The sequence below is a fragment of the Schistocerca americana genome, chromosome 2 (genome assembly GCF_021461395.2).
Source record: "Schistocerca americana isolate TAMUIC-IGC-003095 chromosome 2, iqSchAmer2.1, whole genome shotgun sequence".
Classification (NCBI taxonomy): Eukaryota; Metazoa; Arthropoda; class Insecta; order Orthoptera; family Acrididae; genus Schistocerca; species Schistocerca americana.
This window is the reverse complement of record NC_060120.1, coordinates 834,871,603-834,896,740: the sequence shown is the minus strand read 5'-3', so window position 1 is coordinate 834,896,740 and position 25,138 is coordinate 834,871,603. Positions and strand designations below refer to the sequence as shown.

Here is a 25,138-nt window from a genome sequence, read left to right as displayed (position 1 = left end):
CTTCTTTAATTCGGCACATTTTGACTGTTGGTATGTAGACCTCTGTCTCGGGTATAATGATAGTTGTATGAGAATTGAATAACAGCTATATTGTAATGATTATTTGCTGCTCTAAGTTTAACATTTCAAATATTGGTGTAGGGTCTATTAATGTCTAATGTAAAGATTAGACAACTTCCCTAATGAAAAGAACATTATTTAGGTATAAAAGTTCACAGTTGATATAAACAGTGTAAGGAAAGGATAGATTGCTGCTTCCCGTAAATATCACACATCAAGTTGCAGACAGGTACAGTTAGAAGACACTTGTAAATTAGCATTTGGCCATGGTGTTCATAAAAAAGAAAAAAGAGATACACGTGGTGGTCATACAAAAAAAAGAAAAAAAATAGATACATACACCATTCATTTGCGCAAGCATGCACATGTCACACACATGGCAACCAATTCCAGCACCTCTGACCAGATTGCAACTCACAAGGGATGGAAGCAGTAGTCTGAAGGGGGTGGGAAAGGGGAAGGGATAATAGTGCATAGGTGGGAGGAGAGAGAAATGCTGACTGGCAGAGAGTGCAGAGAGTAAACTGCCAAGAGGCGCAGTGTCGGGAGGCTGTGGGGTGGGGAGATGGGAAAAATGGAGCAAAAAAGGAGCAGGGAAATATAGGCAAGTGTGTTGCAAAGGGAGGCACACAAAGAGAGTGGGATGTGGAATAGGGAGGAGGTGACAGGACAGAGGGGGTGGACACTGTTGGGTGGAGGGTGTGGGGACATAAGCTACTGTAGGTTGGGGCCCAGATAATTTCGGGAGTGGAGAGTGTGTTGTAAGGATAACTCCCATATGTACAGTTCAGAAAAGCTGGTGGTGAGGGGGAGGACCCAGATGGCTTGGGTAGAGAAGCAGCTGTTGAACTCAAGCATGTTGTGCCACAGGGTGATCTACTTTGCTCTTAGCCACATTTGGCAGTGGCCGTTCATCCTTTATCATCATGGTTGGTAATGGTTGGTAATCAGTGGAATGACTACCAACCAGCTGTCCACCAGAATGAACAGCCATCACCAGACTATGGCCAAGAGCAAACAAGATTACTCTGTGGCACAACATACAGCTGAAACATAACAATTTATTTCAATGGCTTCTTCACTACCTGAACCATCTGTATCCTTCCTTCCACTGCCAGCTATACTGCTAAGATGAGAGTTATTCTTACAAAACTTTCTGCACTCCTGCAATTATACTGGCCCCAACCTAAGGTAACATACTGTCCCCACACCCTCCAGCCAATAGTTCCCATCCCCTCTGTCCTGTCACCTCCTCCCCGTTCTGCCTCCCAACCTCTTTGTGGTGTCCTCTGCCAGTGCACCCACAGATCTTTCCCCTCTCCTCTTCTTTTTCGCTCCATTTTTCCCCCACCTCTCTGTTCTATAGCCTCCCGATGCTGCTCCTGTTGGCAGCCTAGACTCTGCATACTCTGCCAGACAGTGCCCCCCCCCCCCCCCCCCCCCCTCCACCCTTACACTGCTGTTCCTTCCCCACCCTCTCAAGACTGCTACTTCCATTCCATGTGTATTATGGTCCGAGCTGCTGGAGTTAGCTGTCGTGTGTGTGAGGTGTGCTTGCGTGTGTAAATGAACAGTATGTCTCTCTCTTTCTTGTTACAATGAAGGCTGTGTAAGTGTATTGTAATTGTGCCTGTCTGTAACTTGATGTGTTATCTTTAAGGTAAATGGCAATTTATCCTTTCCTTACAATATTGGTGTTCCAACCTGGAGTTTACAATAAATATAAAGATTTCTAAATTTTGATTCTGATTGAAAGAAAAAATATCATGACATTTTTGTCCCCTCCACCTTAGTATGCAGCATTTGCAATGACTCGGCCCAGGTTTTTTAAGCTGTACAGAGTACTGTGGAATTCTTTTGTTTTAGTGGTCTGAAATGCTCTCTCTTTTTTTGACTGAATTTATTAAATGGCTATTTGTGCATCTATATACATTAGATTTCATGTTAAGCATGAATTACTGAAACTATGATTGAGAAAGATACAAAGAAACCCCACCTTCTTGCTTTTTAATACTTCAGTTTGTCCCTAATAGGGTATTAGCTGTATCCATTTACTAATAAGTTCCACTCTGAAAAAGTGTTTTAACAGTTAGCAGTGTAAATGTTTCAACTCAGTTTTGTTGTTTCAGATAATGTGTGGAATAGGTGTGATCATTCTAATTTATTTAGGGTATCAGATGTTGACATTAAATTTGTCAATTTGTAATTACAGAGCAACTTCCAGCTTTTATCTTGGCTGCCGAGAGGAAATTGGTGAATCAGCAAATACTAGTTTTTGGAAATGTAACTGCAATTCATTACTTCCTATTGTAAGTGGCTGCAGTACCTTATTTTAAATGATGGGAGGAGTGCAGTCAGCATCCATGGAAGACATCAGGTTTTATCAGGTCTCAGTTTGCAGCAGGCAGAAAGCAGACATGTTGCTAGTCTATATAATTTTTGACGTAGTCTCAGTACAGTAATTTTATAAACACATTATTAGAGACATAGCTCTAAAATAGTCTCTATTTATGTAAAGTAAATTAGTGATCATCCAGCTGTTGTACAGTTTGCAGAGAAATAAGGTTGAGGTACAATGTTCTTCAGAACAGCGTCTGCTATTGTTGTTAATCAGTGTATGCAAGTTTTTCCTTTATTGTTCTTTGGTATCCCTGTCTGTGTACATTCTTGCAGTAAATGCAGAAAATACCCATCTTTATTTCTTTCTTTCAAATTCTGATGCTTGGAAAGGCCCTAATGAAACTTCTTTGCTTCTTGCCCAAAATTTGTTAGACTAATACTGCCATCTCTAATCACTTAATTACTGCAGCAGAATTTTTATCAGAACTCACTCAGTGCTGCTCTTAAAACTAGCTCATGTTGTATTTACATTTTTATGAGATGTAAATTCACTTTGATCGCATGCAGTGAAGTTATTCACAGCTGTTACTCGTTTTATGACTTCCATTTCCTGACACAGTTAAAACTTTATCTTCTTTATTCTAGGGTTTGTAAACAGCATACGGTGCATTATGTGACCTTCAAGCTGTGCTACAGTTGGGTGATTACATTCTGAGGAATATGTACTGCTTTCTTCACGTTCTTCTGATATGTGCATAATTAATGCAATTGTAAATACTTTCAAGACTTAAGAGATACTTTAGCCACATTATGAAATGTAACATATTTGCAGGAATACCTGAGTACTTAGTTATTTCAAAATATCTTTGTATTGATGCTGCACAGTCGTAGTCCAGCCCACAACAATATATGGTATTGATAGTATATAAAAATATAAAACCATTTGTTTCTTTCCAAAATTCATTGGAACATATTGGTTTGAGTTGACCTGCCAGTTTACATTTCATTAATAAATATATGCAAAAAGCATATAACATTGACCTGCAGTGGCTTGTGTTTATGATCATGTGAATCTTATCACATTTTATTCGTTATTCCACACTTTGGTTACAAACAGTGTGTTATTTTAGTGCTGCGCTTCTTGACACTTTCAAAAATTGAATATGGACATAAGTGCAATAGCCTTATTACACATGCCAATTTATAATGATGCTACAGGTTTAATGCCCCTAGTTGTGCATAGCAAATGCTGCAAGCAAATAAAGATCGATGCCTTGCATGACACTGGCTTAGCCCAATAGGTTTTGGAAGGAAACAACTACTATTGATGAAGTTTGTTTGTTTGTTTGTTTGTAACAATAGGTGTCAAACTTGACTGTCGTGTTATTAATTACAGTTGAAGCCAAATTTGATGCTTTGATCATAGTTCTATTTTTTACTGTTTGAAAATGAGTTCCACAGTTTATCTTAACTAAAATAGCCAGTCTCCCATGTGCTCACAGATATCACGTTTTTCATGGAGTCTTTCACACTGCACATGCATTTTAAATTTTCAGGAAATAATTGTAACTCCTGGGGTGTTGTAGTGTATATGGTTAGTTCTGATGCAGCCTCTTTGAACCTGTACTTTCATATATTAAGCCATCAGCAAAGAGTAATAAATGGCAAGATATCTAAATTGGTAACGGGGGGAGGTAATAGGTGCTATTTTTTCTTTTCTTCTCTTTCAATATGTAGAGAATTATACCCGATTGTAAATAAGGGGATGTTACAGTAGTGTTTTAAAGCCTGAATTTATAAATAAACCTTCAAAATTTTATTATTAGCAGTTAATGCAATAGAGCACATCGCTTAGGTACAGCATTTCACTTGAGTTCCTATTATGAGCACATTGTCTTACACTCTTATAGTTACACAGTGACATGAATTTAGCATACTTTAATAGAACCATGTTGCTGACAGGCATGTCTTTTCTTTGTAGTTTCTGCCATCACTGATAAGAATATTTGTTTGCTGTTCAAAGTGCCACATACATTGACCATTTTCATTAGTTCCACATACTTTGTCCATATCATTTTTGATCTTCAGCTTACCAGGTTTTAGATAATTCTAGTTACATGATCTACCAACAGCTTTGCCTGTGACTAGAAGAGAACATTTCCATTTTGGACATCAGTTATTTTTTAAATTTTTATGTTTATTCCAATTATTCTCAGTTATACAGGGCATTTAGGATATTTGAAATTGTAGAAGTTATCTTTTTTGAAAAATTATGTCAGTTCTTTTAGAAATTTGTTTGTAGTAATAAACTGGAGATATGGGTTAGTCTGGAATTTACCTACAATTCATTTTTTCGTGGAGTTATGCAACTTGGGTTGTTGCTTACTTTCACAAACAGTAAATGAGATTCTTTGGAGTGGTTTCTGGATACTGGCATGAGATTTTACATTTTCAACTACTCACATATGGGTGCAGTGTTTGTTACTGGTAGATACAGTGATTTGCAATAGCGCTTTTTTTCACGTTTTCCTTTTCTCTCATTACTAAAAATGCAGCTACGATTATGCCCAGTCTTTTGATACTGAATGTTTGTTCATGAGCCTCATTGATTAAATCTGATTAAAGATGCTGTTGACTTTTTTGAAAGAAAAAATATGGCATCTGTTGTATTCCAGTGATGTAATTTTTGTGCCTTAACTGTTAGTAGAACATCTTATTAGTTATATTTGCAGATTTTTGTAAGAAAAATATGTGGATTTGATATCCGCGGACTTCCAGCTTGGAAATGAAGAAAATAAGAGTTTCTGTGTGCTGTGTTGCTGAAAAGGATTTGAGAGAGCCCTTTAGAGGACATGGCTACTGTTGGTTTACTAGATAGTCACCTTATTTAATACTTTCAGTGTCCATATTTGAGAGATATTCAGATTTTTGTGTGTAATATATAAATGTATGAAGTCACATATCTGCGTTTGTCTTATGGTGTGTCTATTTACACAGACTGCCGAAATGGTTAGCCACCAATCTTCAGTTGAACCAGGGAAGCTAAATGCCGATTACTTCTCTTGGTGCGTGGTGCCTGCAGATTGTACATGGTTCGTGGCTTTGTGAAACTGTCATTAATTAATGGCTCATTTGTTGCTTATTGATGATGGAATCTGTAAGAAAAACAAATTTCGCTGGTGATGGTTATTTGTGTGATTAAGCTGAACAACACAAGATTTCACGCAGCTGTTTAAACATTTCATTGTTGCTGACAATGAATGCTGCAGATGTCCTGAAATACGTTGCCAGAATGAGTCACTTCTAGTATAAAACAGTTTATTTATCAATTTCCCAAAATAAAATCATGTTCTTGTAGACTTGGTAATAACAGTAATTACAGATTAATGTAATGTTGTGTAGTATTGTACATTATACACAACATTATAAGGCTGAGATGCGTAACAGCTTTGCTCGGTATACGCTACAATAACTAAAACTTTGGCTGACTGTTTTATAATGGCACTAGTTAAGTGTGACTAGCTTCAAGTAAGATGTTTTGATGTAGCTAATTTCCAGGCACCCTTGAAGAGTATAAAATTTATTGTAACATACCATACATATTGTTGCATAGTTAAAGGAGATAATATATCAGTTCCTTAGTAAACCAGGTAAACAATATCCTCAGATATGCTTTTTTTATGCAGTTAACTGTTACCTGTGTCTCAAAAAGTTGATGTTTAAAAACCTGGTAAGATATCTTTCTCTTAATAACTATTTGCACCTTGTTGCAGTCATTTCATTGGAATATTGCCTTTCAGCAGGTAAAATTACAGGGAAGGATAGGGCAAATCTTGCAGTGATGACAAGAGTATCATTACTTCCCCTTTGGTTTTTGAAAACTGTTTGGTTCAGTTATTAAAATGGCAGCATTTCAAATGCTCATCTGAAAGCTGTTAGTGACCAGTTGAATGGTGTTTGAGTTAGGGTTGATTATTTATTCGTGACCACATGTTAATGGCAGAGGTACCAAATAATGGTATTGCAGTATGTTAAAAGCAGTGTGTGTCTGTGTGTGTGTGTGTGTGTGTGTGATGAAGAAACTGTCAGAGATCATTTATTGTATGGGTTGTTGAAGCCAATATCTGTGGCATGTGAACAAATATGTAATAGAGCTGTTTGATACTTTGGTAGGTGCGGCTGAGATTCTTGCTAAGTTCTGTAAGCACTGGATGTCAGATTTCATTAACCATTTAACTGACAGGGAATTGCTTGCCACTGACTACGGCAAGTGCTGTGCCATTTTTGCCTAAGCTGACTACCTGCGCCATGATCCTTCCATACAGGACCGCTTCTTGTAAGCTGAATCACCTGACACAAGAGTTCTTGTGCTATGCTGCACATTTTGAGTTTACCCTGCGATCTAAGCAGTACGGTCTGTACATCCATACTTTTCAATTTGCCTGTGCTCTGGATGCATACTAGCACTAAATTCATTCACACACAATTCACAAGGGAAATGAAATCCGACTAGAACACTTTTGATGTATCTGAATACATTTCAAGTACTTAAATAAAATTAATTGTTCTCAGGGGAACTTAAAGGCCATAAATCAAATTTGACTGGTGTAAGGGATAAGTTTCCCAATAAAGACATGAAGTAATTTGATCATATTGTACAGAAATGAATCTATATAATTTTTTATTACCTGACGCTACATGTGCTGTACATTAACTTCATGGGCGATATGCGGAATAGGTATGACTGCTTATGAAGAATTGGGTCTATCTGTTACCAGCATACTACTTCATCTGGTGAGACCCCTAAATTCAGAATTTTTAAGCATTGGAATATAAGGTTATTATAAGTGATTGAAGTGATTCCACTGATTTCCTGCAGCTATGGCGGTTTGTCATATAATGTTGCTTCGCACACATATATTACCCTCAAAGGTTTTTTGACATATTACAAGTGCTCCATATGTACCCTCTTCTGATTCTGCAGATGTTAAATCAATAATAAAGATCTTCCCACATTTGGCACAACATGTCCCTGTCAATCCATTTAAAACCACTGTTGATGTGGGCTCAGAGGTGGAGTGGGTTTTCTGGTAGAGGAGGCATGAGCACTGAATCTTTCACACAACCCCACACAAAAAATCGCATGGGGCTATGCCAGGAGAGTGTGGAGGTCATGATGTGAATTGGCAGTTCATGTCATGACCTCCACACTCCTGGCAAAGGGACAGGAAAAAATTTTTATTTTTTACTGTATTTGGTACTATTTTTTGTCATATTTGATATTATTTTTTGCCACATGTGGCATTATTTTTTTGCCACATTTGGCATTATTTTTTTCACATTTGATTTTTTTGCTGATTTTCATGTTATCTTTATGGAAAATTCAATTTCATCTTTACATCAAATTCAGTGTTATCTTTATGGTAAATTCAGTGTCATATTTGCACCAAATTCGGTGTTGTTTTTTGCCATGTTCTGTAATTTTTTGTCAATTTCTGTGCTGTTGTTTGCTAAATCTGGTGTGTGTTGCCATTTTTTTCCCTCCAAAATTGGTATTATATCTTTTCCTTTTTGGTGTTTATTTTTTCCAGTTTTGAGCTATTTATTATCAGTTTCCATGCCCTATTGGGTGTTACTTTTGCCCTATTGGGTGTTACTTTTGCCCTATTGGGTGTTACTTTTGCCCTATTGGGTGTTACTTTTGCCCTATTGGGTGTTACTTTTGCCCTATTGGGTGTTACTTTTGCCCTATTGGGTGTTACTTTTGCGCTATTGGGTGTTACTTTTGCCCTATTGGGTGTTTTTTGACAGATTCACAATTACTACTTTGCCAGATTTGGTTTTTATTTTTTCAGGTTCAACATTTCTTCATTTCTTTCACCAAATTTGCTATAACTTTTTGCCCAATCCAGTCTTTTTTCCCACATTCAGTACAATTTGCTTCTTATTATATTTTTGACAATTTTGGTGCTATTTTTGATGATATTTCACAATGGGTTACATGGGAAATGAATTGTAATTCTGAGATTGTACAAGTACCTAAAGTCTGATGGAATAATAAAAAAGAAAAGGAATTTAAACATTCATAACTATCAGTTACGAATATTGGTGATCTGTCAAACTCAGCTTTATTACATTTTTTTATGCAGGAAAAGAGACAAGTTTCATAATGTTTAAAAAACTGCCAATTTCACTAAAAACTAAAAATTCTGTGTTATCTTTCATGTTGTTGTTTTTGTGAAATTTTCCTGCCCCTGTGAATTGCTGATCATCCACCCCACCACAACTGATCCATTGGTTTCTAAATTTCCTGTTTAATCATCATAATGAAAGTGGAGTGGAACACCACCCTGTTGGTAGGTGAAGTCCACAGTGTTGATCTCCAGCTGTATCATGAGTCAGTTTTCCACCATGTCCAGATACATATGTCCTGTAATAGTCTTTTTCCCAGAAGGAAAAGGACTGAGAGATAGTGCAGAACACATTAACTTTTGTTGAATCTCAAATGTGCTGCTCGATAGTGAGGATTCTGTCTCCTGGACTCTCACATTCTGCGTGTCACCATGCCATTCACAAAAAAAAAGTTGCTTCATCACTGTTGACGAGTTTCTCACAAAACCCATTTTCTTTCATAAGCTGTTGCAAATGTGCCGAAATTTCAAAGCGTCTGACTTTATCATGGGAGTCAGGGCTTGTAGCAGTTGCAAGCAGTAAAGCTTCGGCTTCAATCATTTCCTTAATATCCTCCAAACGGTCAGTTGTGTTTTATTAAGCTCTGTGCTTGCTCTGTTCGTCGACTTCTGTGGGCTAGATGCGAAGCTCGGACGCACACATTCAACTGTTTCTTCACTCACAGCAAGCCAACCCTTTGATTTCTCCTTGTAGAGGCATGCTGAAACTTTAAATTGCACATACCATCACCAAATGGGTTGGCAGTTGGTTGATCTTCATTGAAATTCGTTCTGAATCGTCTTTGCACTGGTATGGCAGAGTGCTGTGAAAACTTTAGAGCACAACATACGCCTAGTTGGTGTTTGTCGCCATCTTGTCTAACTGCTCACTGCTGCACTTTTGTGGTGGAAATCTGATGTGTGGCTGCAACAGTACAAAACTTTCTGAATTGGTCAATATGAGTGTTAAGTTTTGTGACAATATAATGTAGCTACAGTGAGTTTGTGAAGTTGCGTCAATCATTTATAGTAACTTTGCACTTTTCACAACATGCAGTATGCATTTCAGTCCTGCTTTACATCTACAGGTAAATTTCCTGGTCAAAAAGATGATAGCCAAATATAACTGTGTACGTTAAGTGGGAATAACTTTGGTGTTTTGTAATGCACATGAATATGTACAATTTGTTTCTTCCACTCGCGTAATGTATGCTATGCAATTACATTATGTACAGAATAAATAATGTAGCATCTGAAATACAAAGTTCATTCATCTGCCAGCAAACTACTTCATTTGTGAAGTCAGGAACAATTTAAGTACTTTTTACACCCATTGCGTCTGTTTTTCATACTTTTTAATCTGGGCCTTCGACTGGCACTAGTGAATGTAGGAAGCAGTAACATCCTCTTTCTTACATTTTTATGATTTTTTGCTTTTCGTGTTTTAAATAATTTATTTTGAAGTATGAATTTCAGCTATCTGTTTTACTTCCCAATGATTGTTAATGCTTCTTTGTGTGGTAAGTCTGGGAACAGGGTAACAAACACAGTGGTATGTTGCAAGTTTTGCATTGGTATCTGGTTTCTATTGCATTGGTATCTGGTTTTCTGTGTGTGTAAACCTCACTTCTGTGCATTTGGCACTTCACTTTGAATGTTCACTCACAATAATAGGGAAAATGCCTCTCTGTAAATTTTAAAGGATTCTCGTCATTAGAGTGCCTTCTTCTGCCAGCTTTTCTCAGTTCTGTCGCATATTTTTCTACATTTTATGTAACGAGAGAGATGGAAAACTTTGCGAGCACCGTTTTTCGTCCTGTAACTGACCTGTGAAGATTACGAACATTTAAAACGCGCTAATTCAGAAAAGAAATTTCTAATGCGATTTCACAATCTTATGCAGTAATCCTACTGAGGTCAGTCACATGTCAAATCAGTGAACTGTACCCATATTCATGTTGTAATCTACAATACATTGGGGTCTCTTGATTTTCTTCACCTGTATTTCTCTCAGTCTTCTCTGTTTCAACCACAGAGAACATGTGGTCAACATCCACACTCCTTTTATCACTCTAATTGGTACAAGAATCTTGTCAGTTGACTTTAATTCAGATTTTCCTCGTTTTGATTTCCTCTGCATGTGGTGCCGTTCATACAAACTGTGCCACATGTGATTGTTCTGTGGTTGCCAAGCCAGAAGAATATGTCTGGCCTGGAATACCATTGTTGACATACAGAGTCTGTCCCCGTTCGAAATACGTAACTTTTATGTTGCTACTTTCTCCTAAATTGTGGAACCCAATTTCTGTTGTTGCACCTATATATTCAGTGATATCCAAAATGTACCCAGTCTGCTAATCACTCGGCATGAATGTCGTTATTGCAAATCTACTTTGCCTGAGAGGAGTAAATTACCTGAAAAATAACCAACATTTGAACAATGAGAGACTTTTGTCAATGCAAAGCTTCTGATGTGGACTAAATGTACCGCAAAACATCAAACGAACTTTGACAGTATTCCCACTTTTAAACAGTCATCTCCAGTAAGCACGGAGTTGTCACTAAAGTGTAGCATTCTCAAAAGTAACATTAAATTGTCTTGGGACATAATTTCATTGAAAACTCGAGTGTTTAAAAGTATATCTCTTTACCAATAACACTGTCCAACAAAAAGACAGTTTTTGAATTTTTCCTGCACTTCATGAGTCAATTCTACTAATCTTGGGTCGAGAAAATTGAATATCGCAGTGAAAAATTTTCCTTAGCTCTAGTTTCTGTGATATACACTAGGTGGAAGTATTTCATATCAATGGATGAAGAGAAAAAGATACATTTTAATTACATATGCAAACAAAATTGAAAGTGTATTTGAATTGCAGAATGAGATTTTCACTCTGCAGCGGAGTATGCGCTGATATAAAACTTCCTGGCAGATTAAAAATGTGTGCCGGACGGAGAGTTGAACTCGCGACCTTTGCCTTTCGCGGGCAAGTGCTCTACCAACTGAGCTACCTGAGCACGACTCACGCCCCCGTCTTCACAGCTTTACTTCTGCCAGTACCTCGTCTCCTACTTTCCAAACTTACAGAAGCTCTCCTGCGAACCTTGCAGAACTAGCACTCCTGAAAGAAAGGATAATGCTGAGACATGGCTTAGCCACAGCCTGGGGGATATTTCTAGAATGAGATTTTCATTCTGCTGCAGAGTGTGTGCTGATATGAAACTTCCTGGCAGATTAAAACTGTGTGCCAGACTGACACTCGAACTCGGGACCTCAAGTTCGAGCCTCGGTCCGGCACAAAGTTTTAATCTGCCATGAAGTTATGTATTTGAATTTTTTAAAATGATAGTTACATTTTAAGAGTTCTAAATTGCTGGAAGAATACCTTGCAGATGGTTGTGTTTGAAGAGAATCGTGTGGTGGCTGCTTGAGATTGTCTTTTAGCTTGGCTCTTGTAATGGGAGTTCCGGAGCATACCTGCACAAAGACGAACAATAATCTGCAAGCATTACGTCATTCCAATGGTCCTAATGTCTTTGTTCCATAACAGAAATGTGCTGATGGAATGTTTCTCCATGTTCATCACTGACAACTCCACAACTAGGATGGAAACAGTCTAAGTGGGAGTGGAGAAAATGGATTTTAAGGGACATGTTGCATCCAAGGTTATGGTATTTTTGCAGGAGCACTGTCACCTTCTGAGCTTAATCCACGAACTCCTTCTTTGAAAGCTTCCCAAGCTTGCTTTTCTTTCTCCTCCAAAACTTGTTCAAATGCAGGATCCTTCACAAGTTGTCGAATTTATGGCTCTGTGAAAATGCCTTCCTTAACTCTTGTATTACTTAATTTTGGAAATTTCTCTCTTAAGTACTTAAAGGCACATCCTTCTTGGTACACATTTTTGTCAAAATTTTTCACCAAACCCAGCTTGCTATGCAGGGCTGGAAGATGATCATCTTTTGGGTCCAACAGAGGATCGGCAATGACATTTTTCTCACTAGTGTTAAGATTTCTTGCAGGTCAGTCTGCTTCAGTATAATGCGATTTCCTATCCCTACTGTCCCACATACATAAGAAGCAGCAATGTTTTGTGTACAATGACTTAGAGCACCACAGATTTTCCATTTGTGTTCATGATATTTGACTGACTCCAAGAGGGCTGTCATATTTGCATATGTCTCCTTCATTTGAACTGCATGACCAACAGGAACAAAGGAAGACGGTTGCCAATATTAAGTAATACAGCTGTCAAACTGAGCTTGGAGGGGTCTCTAGCCTCCATTCAGTTGGATCATGGTTCAGATACAAAAATTTCATCAAGCCATTAATATCACAGCAAACAAGATAGTTGCTCTTCTCCAAAAAGGGAGGCAGTTCCATGTGACAGTTTTCTGTACTGTGAGACTGTGACATCACTTTTGAGAAGATTCCATTGCTGTAGTAGAGACCCAAGAATTTCCACCTTCTCCTTTGAAAGGTCAAGGTCTCTTAACTCAGTCTGTGAGGATAATCATCTTTTTCTTCAAAATCAGGGTCATTGGATGTGGAAGGCTTCTTTGGTTCTTCTTCTTCTTCCTCTTCTTCTTGTTCTACCCTGTCTTCATTTTCTTCTTAAAACATACCATTTTCAAGCAGAGTAGGAACTGGTAAGCTATCTGAATGCGGAATGGGTAGATTAGCTGGTCGGAGATTTGGGTATGGAACTGTTCTTCATTGACTATTCTGCCTTTATAGGTGGGGTCAAGCAGAAATAGCAGGCATCTGTGTGGTTTGTAGGCTCCCACCGAACCATAGGCACAGCAAAAGCCATAGATCGTTCCTTATTTTTCAGTTTTTCTCGCATTGTAACTGACCATCATTGCAATGTATATGTGGAGCCCTAAACCTATATTGGTCCCCTACTTTGATACCCAGTAATGCTGATAGGCAGTCTTCAAAAGAGGTGTCAGATTGTGTTTCTGTGAGGAAAATATTATTTCACCACAAATGTAACAAAAAATTTTTAGTGTAAAATTTACAAGTTTTCATGGCATTTTTACAAATGTTGCACAACAAAAGGACTCTCAATGTGGAAATTCTGTTTTAATTACAGCAGAAACTATACGAAACTCGAGTCACAGCAACAGTATCTATGTTTATGACTTACAAACATTTGCGTTTGGTTATCTGACAGGTGTGCCAACTCTGAAAACAAAATTTCCCCCAAACTGAAAATGTTGGCAATAAAAATGAAATGTCACTATATTTCCAAAGCTAGAGCTAATCTGTCATTTTTATGGTAATTTTTTAATTCAGTAGATGGAAATATATAGGAATTAACTATTATATATAGGAATTAACTATTTTTAGCCCAAAACTTTATCATTGTTGGCCAGTGTAAACATTTATTTTCAGCTTTATAACTTGAGCCGTTAGAAACCAAATAGCAACAAAACAATGAAGTCCCTCAAATCTGGTATCTTTCCACAATAGAGAATGCACAGACTCCGAAGTATTTTCCCAGGTGTATTCATAAAATGTATTTGTTTTATGTGCTATAAACTGCAACAAGTATAATTGCATATGACAATGAGTGAGTCATTGACATTTGTGTCCTGAAGTGGAGTCGTGCATGTTTTAATAACTGGAAAATGGTTTGTTTACAATCAGAAGTGCCACGAAGGTGTGCTCTTTTCTAATTCTTTTTGGATTCTGAAAAACAGCTGACTGACCCTCTTGTAGAATCATCAAACCAATGTTCTATGGCACCTGTTTACAGGGTTGTGGACAACTACGTAGAGATTCCATTGAGGACTCATCACTACTACTGAAATCATGGAATTCATAATCACTGTTACCTCTAGTGAGTATCTCCAGGACCTCTGTATCTGGGTATCTGGGTGACCACACTGATGTGACATTTTTCTTGCAGGACAGAACAGGAAGTTCTGATGAAAAGATGCAAAGGAAAGCTGAAATGTGCAACAAGTCACCACAGCAGCAAACATAGATGCACACTCAAACTATGCAGCTGGAACTATGAACAACTAATGAAAGAACAGTGTGGAAATACAGCTCTGCATGTTCCTGCATATAGGGGACCTGTGACTCCACACTTAAATAGTCTGCAGCATGAAAGGGCCAGCAGAACAGGATGCATAATTAGCATTGGCCAAAAATGACAGCTGCGTGGTTTGACATGTCCGGAGCACCTGGAGAAGGTTACAGCACTGCTTATATACTTGTCCATAACATTCGAAGGGTTAAGATGCATTCATTTTAGCATCCCTTACAAAAAAAAAAGGGCAAACTGGCGTAGAGGTCACGGTCTTGTGCGGTTCCACACTGTGCTTTATGCTGAGATGGTGATATCTGCTGCATAGTCTCTGGGCAGTTCAGTCCAATTGATCTCTCTTGTGAAGGAAGAAAATTGTATTGTTGAATAGGAATCTTGACATTTTCAGCAAGATAATTTGTGTAAGGAGAGTCAGTAGTGACTACCATTTTGTCATAGTGCCCACATTATTGCAGCACTTGAAACTGGGGAAACTATTGTTTGGAGTTTTTATTGTGTTAGCATTAATCATCTAAATATACCAACACCCAGATGTAACCAGGAGGTAACAAATGCTCTTATGGGCAACCTCTCATCCATACCTGCCATTTCCTTATTGAAATTAGGATTTTGTAGCATACAGAAAGCTGTATGTTTTGTCTGTCATGTGATTTGGTTAATTACATATGTGACTGTTAGAAATTGTAGTGATGAGAACTTTGTCAGTATCCAAACTTTCAGAGTGGAAAATATATGTACGATGTTGTTTGCATCACTTGCTTGGAAAAATCTGAAAGGTGAGAGAACTGGTCTCCCTAACGTAACACAGACTGATTAAAATGTGGAAAATATTAATAGTTTTTTGCGGAATAACAGCAAAAGCAGAATATTTTGGAAAGGTGTGGCAGGCAAAAACCACAAAGATGTTATAAGATGGAAAAAATCTGCAAAAATTAACAACTGAAAATCAACTTTTTTTCTATACAAAATTATTACAGATTTTTTTTTTAACAATGTAACTTTGCAGTGGAGACGAAATCCCTTAAATTGATGGGTTATCTGAAAGGCAAAATGATAACATTTTTATTTTTGTTGAGTTTGGGTGACGTGTGTACAAAGGAAACACTCTAAAATCTTGAAAAGTATCATAGGGAAATGTTATGATGATCAAAATAGTGCCATAGATGGGAGCCCCATATCTCAAATTCAAAGGGTAGAAAGACTAGAGCTGTATTACATAACAAACATTTTGTGGACTGATTTATTTGCACTGTCAGACCTAAACAACTTGGAAAGCTAACTATAAGTAACACAGCTTGCACTGTCAAAGAATCTCTAACAAAGTGCTCTATTTCAAAAGGTTAAATGTCCCATGAAAACATGTGGCCTGAACAAATCACTGTGTTACACCCAAAATTTCTTAGGCAAAAGGTGGAAAGCGAAGGTGTCGCATGCTCTGTGTTACATACAGTTCTCAGTTCTTTCTTCCACTACCCCACTCTCCCCCATCCCTGAACATTGAACATTGCAGGGCTTTGTAGGTAGACAAGAAGTTGGTTGTTGTTATTCAGTGTCTGTTACACTCTTTGTTTGTTTTTATTTATTTCAGATTTTATTAATGGTGTTGTGTGGCTGTATCAAAGACACCATGATTCTTTTCCTCCTTTAATCTGAGAGCATTTCTTCTCTTGAAAAGAACATGTTTGTATCTTTCCTTCCTTGCTTGCATCTGCTCGTGAGATTTCAGAATTTGTGTGGTTCTTATTTTTTACTGCTCGTGAGATTTCAGAATTTGTGTGGTTCTTATTTTTTACTTTCTTTATGTGGTGAATGGCATAACACACACACACACACACACACACACACACACACACACACACAGAGAGAGAGAGAGAGAGAGAGAGAGAGAGAGAGAGAGATGCTCTTTGTTATCCAGGCCATTTCACAGTATTTCTCTGGGAAACTGTCAAACATTGAAGCTGTGCACAATACTCATATTTTCATGCTTACAAGATTACCATTATGGCTGTTTGTTGATTCTTTGCCACTTTCTGCAAAATTACTGGTTCTATATTTCAGTTTAACCGTGTATACTCACAGAAATCATCAGCACCAGCAACTTTCGAGGCTGTTTTTCATGTTACTTTGCTATACTTTGTATTTCAGATGTTTTTATACTTTGAAGTGTAAGTGCCTCTATGAAGTACTAAATTTTATTTTTGGACTGCTTTAATTTGTTGTTTTTCTGTTTCAGCTCCAAGTTCGACACAAGTGACTGTGGAAAGGGCAGCTACTTCACTGCCAACATACAGCATACCAACTGCTACATATTATTACGAGCCATCTACTATTGGTTACCAAGTAGCTGGTGTAAGTGGGTCACTGGTTGCTCGCACATACAATGCTGGGACACCATATTCTGTGCAGGCGAACACAACACCAACAGTACGGCCTGGGGTCACTACACAAGTTCACGGTAAGCATTGTGCCGTGTCAGGAGACTGCTTCAGCTGGGTATCCATGGTCCTTTCTTTTATTGCTGTGTTCTGATCTGTTCAGGCATTGTAACAAGTGGTCAGCCTGTGAGATTCAACCCAGTGGTGGTGGTCGATCCATCGAGGTCATCAGTGCCTGTACATTCCTCTTTTGTGACTGAAGGTATATGCGGGGCTCTTGTTTCTCTCTCATTTCAGATTTTAGAGCTATTCTGATGCCTTCATATGTTGTGCATGGTGTTTTGTTTTTCATATTTTTGTTCCAGTACAGCTCTTTGTTACATAGTTTGTTGGTAGCTCTCCACATTTTGATGATCCACTTTCAGCATTTGCAGTACATTGCCTGAACATGGAACACAGTTGAATTCTTGTTCCACTAATTGATGTAGTCTTGGCTTACTTCTATTATGCACCATTTTATCACTACTACATAAAATAATGCTGCTGATAGATACCACTGAACAGTTGTGCATGTAATACTGCATGGTTAACTTGCTTCTTAAACATATTTTAACCACATGTTTCTCACTTTTACTAAAAGTTATGGCTAGAAATACAGAAGGAACATTTTTCACTCTAAATGTGTATTTGTTTCAGGCGTTACTCTATAAAAGAAAAATGAATTATTTCTGCAGATTTTGATTTAAATGGTTATTCACCAGTTAATACTGAGTTAGTCCTTTTCAGTAGAATTACGTAGAGCTGTCTAGCTGTGCTTCCATTTTCCTTGGTATTATTGTTGTTGTTATAGTATTGACATTGATTTAGAATTGACTAGAATGGGTGTTTTTACAATATTAGTCATTAATACTCCAATCATTAAGTGTGTGTGTGTGTGTGGGGGGGGGGGGGGGGGGTCACCTGCTGTTTGTTTGGATACAAAATGGAATTCCTTTAATAATCAAAAGAAATAGTAAAAAAAATTAATAGATTGTTTTACAGTAGTACAATAATTTTAAAAATTGAAATGACTTGCTCGCATGGTAGTGGCTAGATCATAATCTCATCTATACGTGGTGAGGACGTAACTTTTCGTTTCAACACATTAAAAATAATTTCAAGACACTTGTAATGTCAACAAGGTAAATGGTGACTGGGGCTTGTGATACAGAGACTTTGTATGTTTTTACAACTAGATTAATCACCATGCAACCAGGTATTAAACCTTTTTTTTAAATATGTGCACCAATTTTTTCACACTAGAATAGGAGATGATTAAGAGAAAAATTCAGTCACACTACCCAGAAGTTAATGCCTCTCCCCAGGGAAGCTTGTGCTGCTAGGTTTAGATGAAATGTCACGCTTGCATAGCGGACTAGAATGATTGTAATATTTTTGTGCCAAAGAGAATGCTATAAAGCCATCCAGCAAACCTTAAGAGTGGGGCTATTTACATCTTGGAACACTCAGATGAGAGTTTCATGCAGATATGTGATTCTCAGAGTGAAATATTTTAATGGGATAATTAGAATTTCCAGGCAAGTTATTTTACACTTAATATTTACAGTATGCTCTGTCACTTGCACACAGGTAAAAATTTGTGAGTGTTTTAAAGGATATGTTCGAAGAGAGAACCATTCACAAAATGACACTTTCATACAGGCTGAAACACAGCAGTCAACATATCTGGAGTAAACACTTTATAGACATAACACGCTCCCATATCCTCTAGTATTTGGAACATCGTTCTAGGTCATGTTTCACACGACCTCAGAGGAAGCAGTCTAACATCAAGTCTGGCTTAAACTGCCACCTCACACTCACTAATGTGGTGTAGCTCTTGCTACTGAAGAATTACAGGCAGGGTATGCATCATGTTGAATCCCTTACAGATATTACTGTCTCACTGTAGAACCAATAGACAGTACACAGTAAACAATGTTGAAAAGACTGCTGTGTTGCATTTGATGCAGAGAGAAATGGAGCATGTGATATTTATGCCTACGAAGAATAAAGTGAATACTTCTTTGGCAGAGTTCAATCTCTTTGCTTTGATGAGTAGTAGTGCGTGGATTTACATCAGCAGCTGCCAGAATTGGTGCTTTTTCTGTTTTGTTAGTAGCAGTTTTCCTATGAATATATTTTCTTGGAGCAAAAATTCCAGTTTGTCAAAGTTTTTTATTGACGTCAAGTAAAGTGGAGTGCATCAGAGGGCATCTACAAGATATCCATTCTGCACTCTGTTCTGTTGTTCTTGAAGGATTTTTGGTGACCTCCTTCATAAATCAAGAGCATATTGACCAATTCTTCATTAATAAATAATATGGTACTACTGAAATAGATTCATGTATTGCTAACAAGTAGCACACGTGGTCGTTACACAAGCAACATACTGGAAATGGATTAGAGCATTCCTTATAACAGACCTGATCTACACTGGCAGAGGTTCCAGTGCGCTACATTAAAATACTCCAAATGGCAACATACATCTAAGGTATCCCTTATTTAGATGATATGGATGTGTGTGTAGCATGATGTAAACATTGTATATAGCTTGTCTTGGTGGCACTAGATTCCATGGAGATAGGAGTCATCATCTGGGTAGTACACCATTCAAAACAGCTACGACAACAGCATGAAAATCTTTGTATTCAGTTTATTTTTACTTGTTCATGTTTGTCATGTTATCTGATTCTATTTAGTCTCAAATTATAGCAACATTAGACTGAAAGCACAAAATATTTGATTTCATTGAAGGAAATAGGGGTGAAGAGGGTAACTGAAACACTAGTTTTGCTTTATAAATTTCAAATAATCAACACTTTATGAGACTGTAGTATGCATGACACCCAGTTCTAGATAAATAAGACTCCAGAACTGATGTGACATTCATGATTAACTAAATCTTACTATTTCTCTTGTATGTTAATACAAGGGGTGTTCAGTAATTAATGCAAAACACTTTTCTGAAAGCAAGTCAGTTTTATTCAGGATTCCAATACATCATATACATTATTTACCACTCTTTGGCTACAAAACCATATTTTTCAACATAAACTCCCTTCAATATGACAGGCTTATGCCACCTTACTGGGAGGGCCTGTATGCCCACATGGTACCACCCTACTGGTAAGTGTTGGTGCCAATGTCTTGCTGCATCAGCAACTTCTACGTCATCCACGTACTGCTTCCAGCGGAATGCATCCTTCATCGGGCCAAACAGATAGAAGTCAGAATGAGAGATATCTGGGCTGTGAGGTGGATGAGGAAGAACAATCCAATGAAGTTTTGTGAGCTCTCAGGTGCACAGACTTATTTGAGGTTCTGCGATGTCATGGAGAAGGAGAAGTTCATTTACATTTTTGTGGCGACAAAAACGCTGAAAGTCGTTTCGTCAATTTTCTGAGGAGCTGTTTTATTTTCAGTCCAAATTGATGAACCCATGTTATATCTCCTGTGTTAATTTTGGGTAAAAATTTACCACATTCAGCCTATAATATGCAAGCAGTTCCACAAAGATGGTCCTTTGCTGCTCTTCACGGTCTTCAGTTGGGTGACGAGGAACCAAAAAAAAAAAAAAAAAACATGCCTTTGAGTATCCCAACTGGTGTGTGTGTGTGTGTGTGTGTGTGTGTGTGTGTGTGTGTGTGTGTGTGTGTCAGCACTGCCAACAGAGATGTCCAGTTAGCAGCGAGGTATTTGATTGTGCCATCGATCACCTCAAATGATTGTGTCCGCACATTCAGACATTCCTGAAGTTACAGCTGTTTGTTGCCAGCCGGCATGCTGTAGATCAGACAAGTTTGCATGACCTGTTGCAAAGATGACTCACCATGCTTTTGTTCACTGCCAAGTCTCCTAGACATTTTGCAAATGCCTATGAATCTATGCAGTGTTCTGGTTTTCCCACTGAAGAAACTCTGTGACAGCTCTCTGCTTGGAATGCACTACCATTACAGACATCGTTTTGAAGGCTATGAATACTGCCACCATGTATCAGAACTTCATGAAACTATAGGTGCTGAAGTGGAAATATTTCCCAGTGTCCCACAATAGATTCCGCATATTTTTGTCTGAAGTTGGCCAAGGAAAAAAAATGCATTATTTATTGAACACCCCTCACACATGCACTTCAGTTTACATATTATGTAAATCAGTTAGGCTAATTTCATTGCTATGACACAAGCATATTATTTCCTGTTACTTCAGATTGGTTTTTGGTATTTGAGACAATTAAAATTTTATAAAATAGAAGTAAATATTTATATTGTATACTTATACAGGATGTTGCCATAATTACGCTATTGATATTCATCTCAGAATTAAAATATTTGTATGTATAGGTACACTTGTCCCAGCTGAAAATTCTGTAGTGGTTGGCCAAACTAGCCAGGTTCAGCCAGTAACAAAGCAAAATGCATCACCAAGACCAAGCATTTTACGCAAGAGGGATAATGAAGGGTGAGTAGTTGGGTGATTTAATGTGTTTGTTATTTAATCCTTTTTACTGTCAAACATGATGTAACTGTTTTGCAAATTTTCCACGGTAAGTGCCAGTTGTAATATAATCACAAGTTTCTTTCCGACTTTTGTATCAAATAAAGACAGAGGTTTTAGAATCTCTCTGTCATAAATACAACAGAGTTCAAAGATCACTGTCAAATGCTCATATTTAATTGGTGATGCAAAGTAACAGCCATTATAAATTTCTTGCCTATTTGTAGCAGTCTTGAAGACGAAATTTAATTTGTGCTCATGTGCTTTGATGAACCCTCCCTGGCACAGGCAGGGGAAGTTGCTTTTAGAACATAAATTTGATATGGGTTGGCTAAGGGAGAAGATAGGGAGACTACAGAGGGAACAGTGTGGTTGGAAAGTTGTGGAGTGAAGCCTGAGGCATGAGGGCAAGGTGGAGGCGACTGTTGGGCAAGGGTTAGCAGAGATTGAGGCCAGGAGGATTCCAGAATTGAGAGATGTTCAATTACATCTTTTTGATTGTGAAGTGGTTTGTGGAGTAGAATCCAGTCAGTTTGCACTGCAGTGAAGCAGCCATTGAAGTGACATGTTATGCTCAGCACCATTTGCTACTGCTGAGTGGTCAACTTTCTTGTGGCCACAGTTGACCATCATTCAGGAAGATCGATGGCAGGTGATTGTATCCACATAAAACATCAAAAATTACAACAAAGTGGTTGACTGTTTTCACAGGTGGACAGGCATCTGATTGCTTATGATGTGTTTGTGGTGGAATAGGATAAGCTGAGCGGGTGCATAGGACAGGTTTGTACCTGTATCTGCCACAGTGATGTGACCCATGTGATAAGGATCGGGAGTAGACATGGCATAAGGATGACATCCCTTGCTAGTCCATTGTTTAATTGTGTAATGTTATGTGTTACAAGAGATGTGTAAAAGTATGAAATATTTTGCACATTTAGACTTTCTTTAATTTTTACTTCAATTTTTTTTGACATACAGCTTAGCAACAAACAGGTTTGTAGAACAGTCCAATTAGCTGCCGAGCTTTTGGGCAAATTCCTCTGTAATAGGACCAGGGCTGAACCTCGTATGCTTTGAAATGACATGCCCTCCCCGCTCCTAAGTGACATTTTGTCCCCATTCAATTTTGCTTGCTGCTCAGTCAATCTGGATACCAGTCCTCTGCTCCATGATCATATTTCTGTGGAAGAACCGGTGTGAAACCTGTCCCATACATGCTTACCAACTCTTCTTGCAGCCCTATCAGAGAAACCTAGACTTCCTGTACCTGACTGTGCACCAGACCTGAACTATAACCTGGAATGTGGCCTTTTGCAGACAGTGCTCTTACTGACTAAGCTATCCAGACATGGCTTTACATTCACCGACACATCTGTATTTTCATCAGTGACACTCCCCCATTTTCCAAACACGCAACATGTTGCACTAGTATTTGTGGAAGAAAGAATATTGTAGAGAAATGTCGTAGGGACAGCTTCTGTGTAACTTGCTCAGCAGTCTGCATGAAATAATTACTCACCTTGACGAATGGCTGGACTAAATGATGGCCAAGGATGGAAGGTGGTACTCAGCAGCAGTAGTATGGTTCTGAACCACTGACCGACAAATACCAACTTTTTATGAATTGAGAGCAGGTTGCAGTTGTGCCTGATGCAGTCATGCTTCAATCATACATACTTTATCTCAACTTCACTGGCCTTTCTGTGCCAGTCGCTGTCAGCCATTTGGATTTTGTCCCACTTGTATCATATTGTACTGTGCAATCGACCCCCCCCCCATGCCCCCTTTCCTACATCTTTCTACTGCTCTCTGTAGGTCACCCATGTCTTTTTTTATTTCTTTCTTTCTCTTTTGTTTACCTGTATTCTCAATCTTGATCGCTAGACTTCATTCCAACCACTGTCACGATGGTGATTGGTGAGTAACAAAATTATGAGTTATGTTGTGGAGGTCAGCTCATTTGCAATTACTTTGGGAGATAGTGCATGAGAAGTTACTAAGCAAAGAAAAGATCAGGAGTCGCAGGAAGAAATCAGATAACAACTTCATGTTTGGATTGAGATTTAGGCGTTAAGTAATGGTCTCCAAAGCATAATGATGCACATATTTAATTTATAACCAAAGAGTGAAGAGCATGCTTAAATTTAAAGGAGTCAAGAAACATAGAGAACTTTAAAAACAGCAGGCTACTGTTAAATTTAGATAAAACAGTAAAAACATAATATGTGAATGTAGGCTTTTCCGATATGTACTGCTGATGAAATCTACTTGGGCTTCGATCTGTGTTATATTTTAACTAAAGTTCAGTGTTGATCACAACACTTATGTCTCAATAACATAGGTGACTGGTTTCGGTTATATTTCTATAACCATCTTCAGACCCATGGCTTCCTTGGAGGATGGTAGGCGGAGCTCTCCTCAGCTGCTACGAAGTCAACTGATGCAGCTGAGGAGAGCTCTGCCTACCATCCTCCAAGGAAGCCATGGGTCTGAAGACGGTTATATAAATATAACCGAAACCGGTCACCTATGTTATTGTGACATAAGTGTTGCGATAAAGACTGAACTTTAGTTAAAATATAATACTCTGTTGATCACTGTTGCCAAAAATGTTTACCAAAATTTCCATCTGTGTGTTCAAATTCTGTGACATTTTGATGAGTGTCATTCTCATCATCTTATGGTGAAATGTAGATGGTATGCCCATGCGTCATGAACACTTTGCTAGAAGATGATAGCACTCATTGAAACATTGCGGAATTTGAACATGGCTACCTGGATGGAAGCCAGAGGAGATTTCCTCTCTAAATACATTCATATGTATATGAAAGGATGAAATGGGGAGACAACAGTTAATGTACAAATGAGCAAATCAAATCAGAGTGATCCAGTACGAATATGCAAAATGATGGACATAGCACAAGTGATTCAAAGATATGGTCAGTCTGGCAAATTATTGATTGACAGGAATTTATGAAATAATGAACTTAATAACATCATTGGGACAAACTCTTCTGCATGACACATTTAATATTATATTCAAAATTATTGAAACAAGGAAATTACCATCAGCTAGAAAAATGTAATGGTACCATCACCAAAGGCACAAATTGATACATGTGTGACAACAAAACTATTTTTCATACTCATAAACGGTCGACTAGAATTAAGCAGAGAACAAGAGAAACCCATTAACAGAGACTAGACAGTGCTCGAGTTAGCATCAGAAAGTATAAACATATCAGTATTATTCCGATTTTTCACTAAAATAGAACGGTGCAGGAAAAAAGGTACTGTCATGACATTTCTGGAACTATGGAATGCCTACACCTACATGGGGTAGAATAATATGTTTTAAGAGGATGGACTTAAATCAAATTCAGATGCACTCAAAAATAATCTGCAGTATCTATGCTAGAAGTAGATATTCAATCAAGAGGCAAAAACTGATTTTAATAAGGGTACTACTTTCTATTGCGCATTTCAAATTGTAATACACGGTACGGTGCCAGTACTTCACAGCATATAATAAGTTGTGGTTGTTTAAATAACCAGGTAATCTTCTCTTCTCCCTTGTCTTTTCTGTCTCTCTACGGTG

The 25,138-nt window shown here is 38.0% G+C and overlaps 1 protein-coding gene across 1 annotated transcript in view; it reads left to right on the top strand.

Annotated features, from left to right (window-relative positions):
- The window catches only part of LOC124595510 (mucin-5AC), a 98,435-nt gene that overhangs the window by 47,455 nt on the left and 25,842 nt on the right, over positions 1–25,138 (top strand). Inside the window, 3 exon segments of the mRNA XM_047134273.1 lie at positions 16,860–17,081; positions 17,165–17,263; positions 21,384–21,501. Coding sequence (XP_046990229.1) covers positions 16,860–17,081; positions 17,165–17,263; positions 21,384–21,501 — 439 coding nt within the window.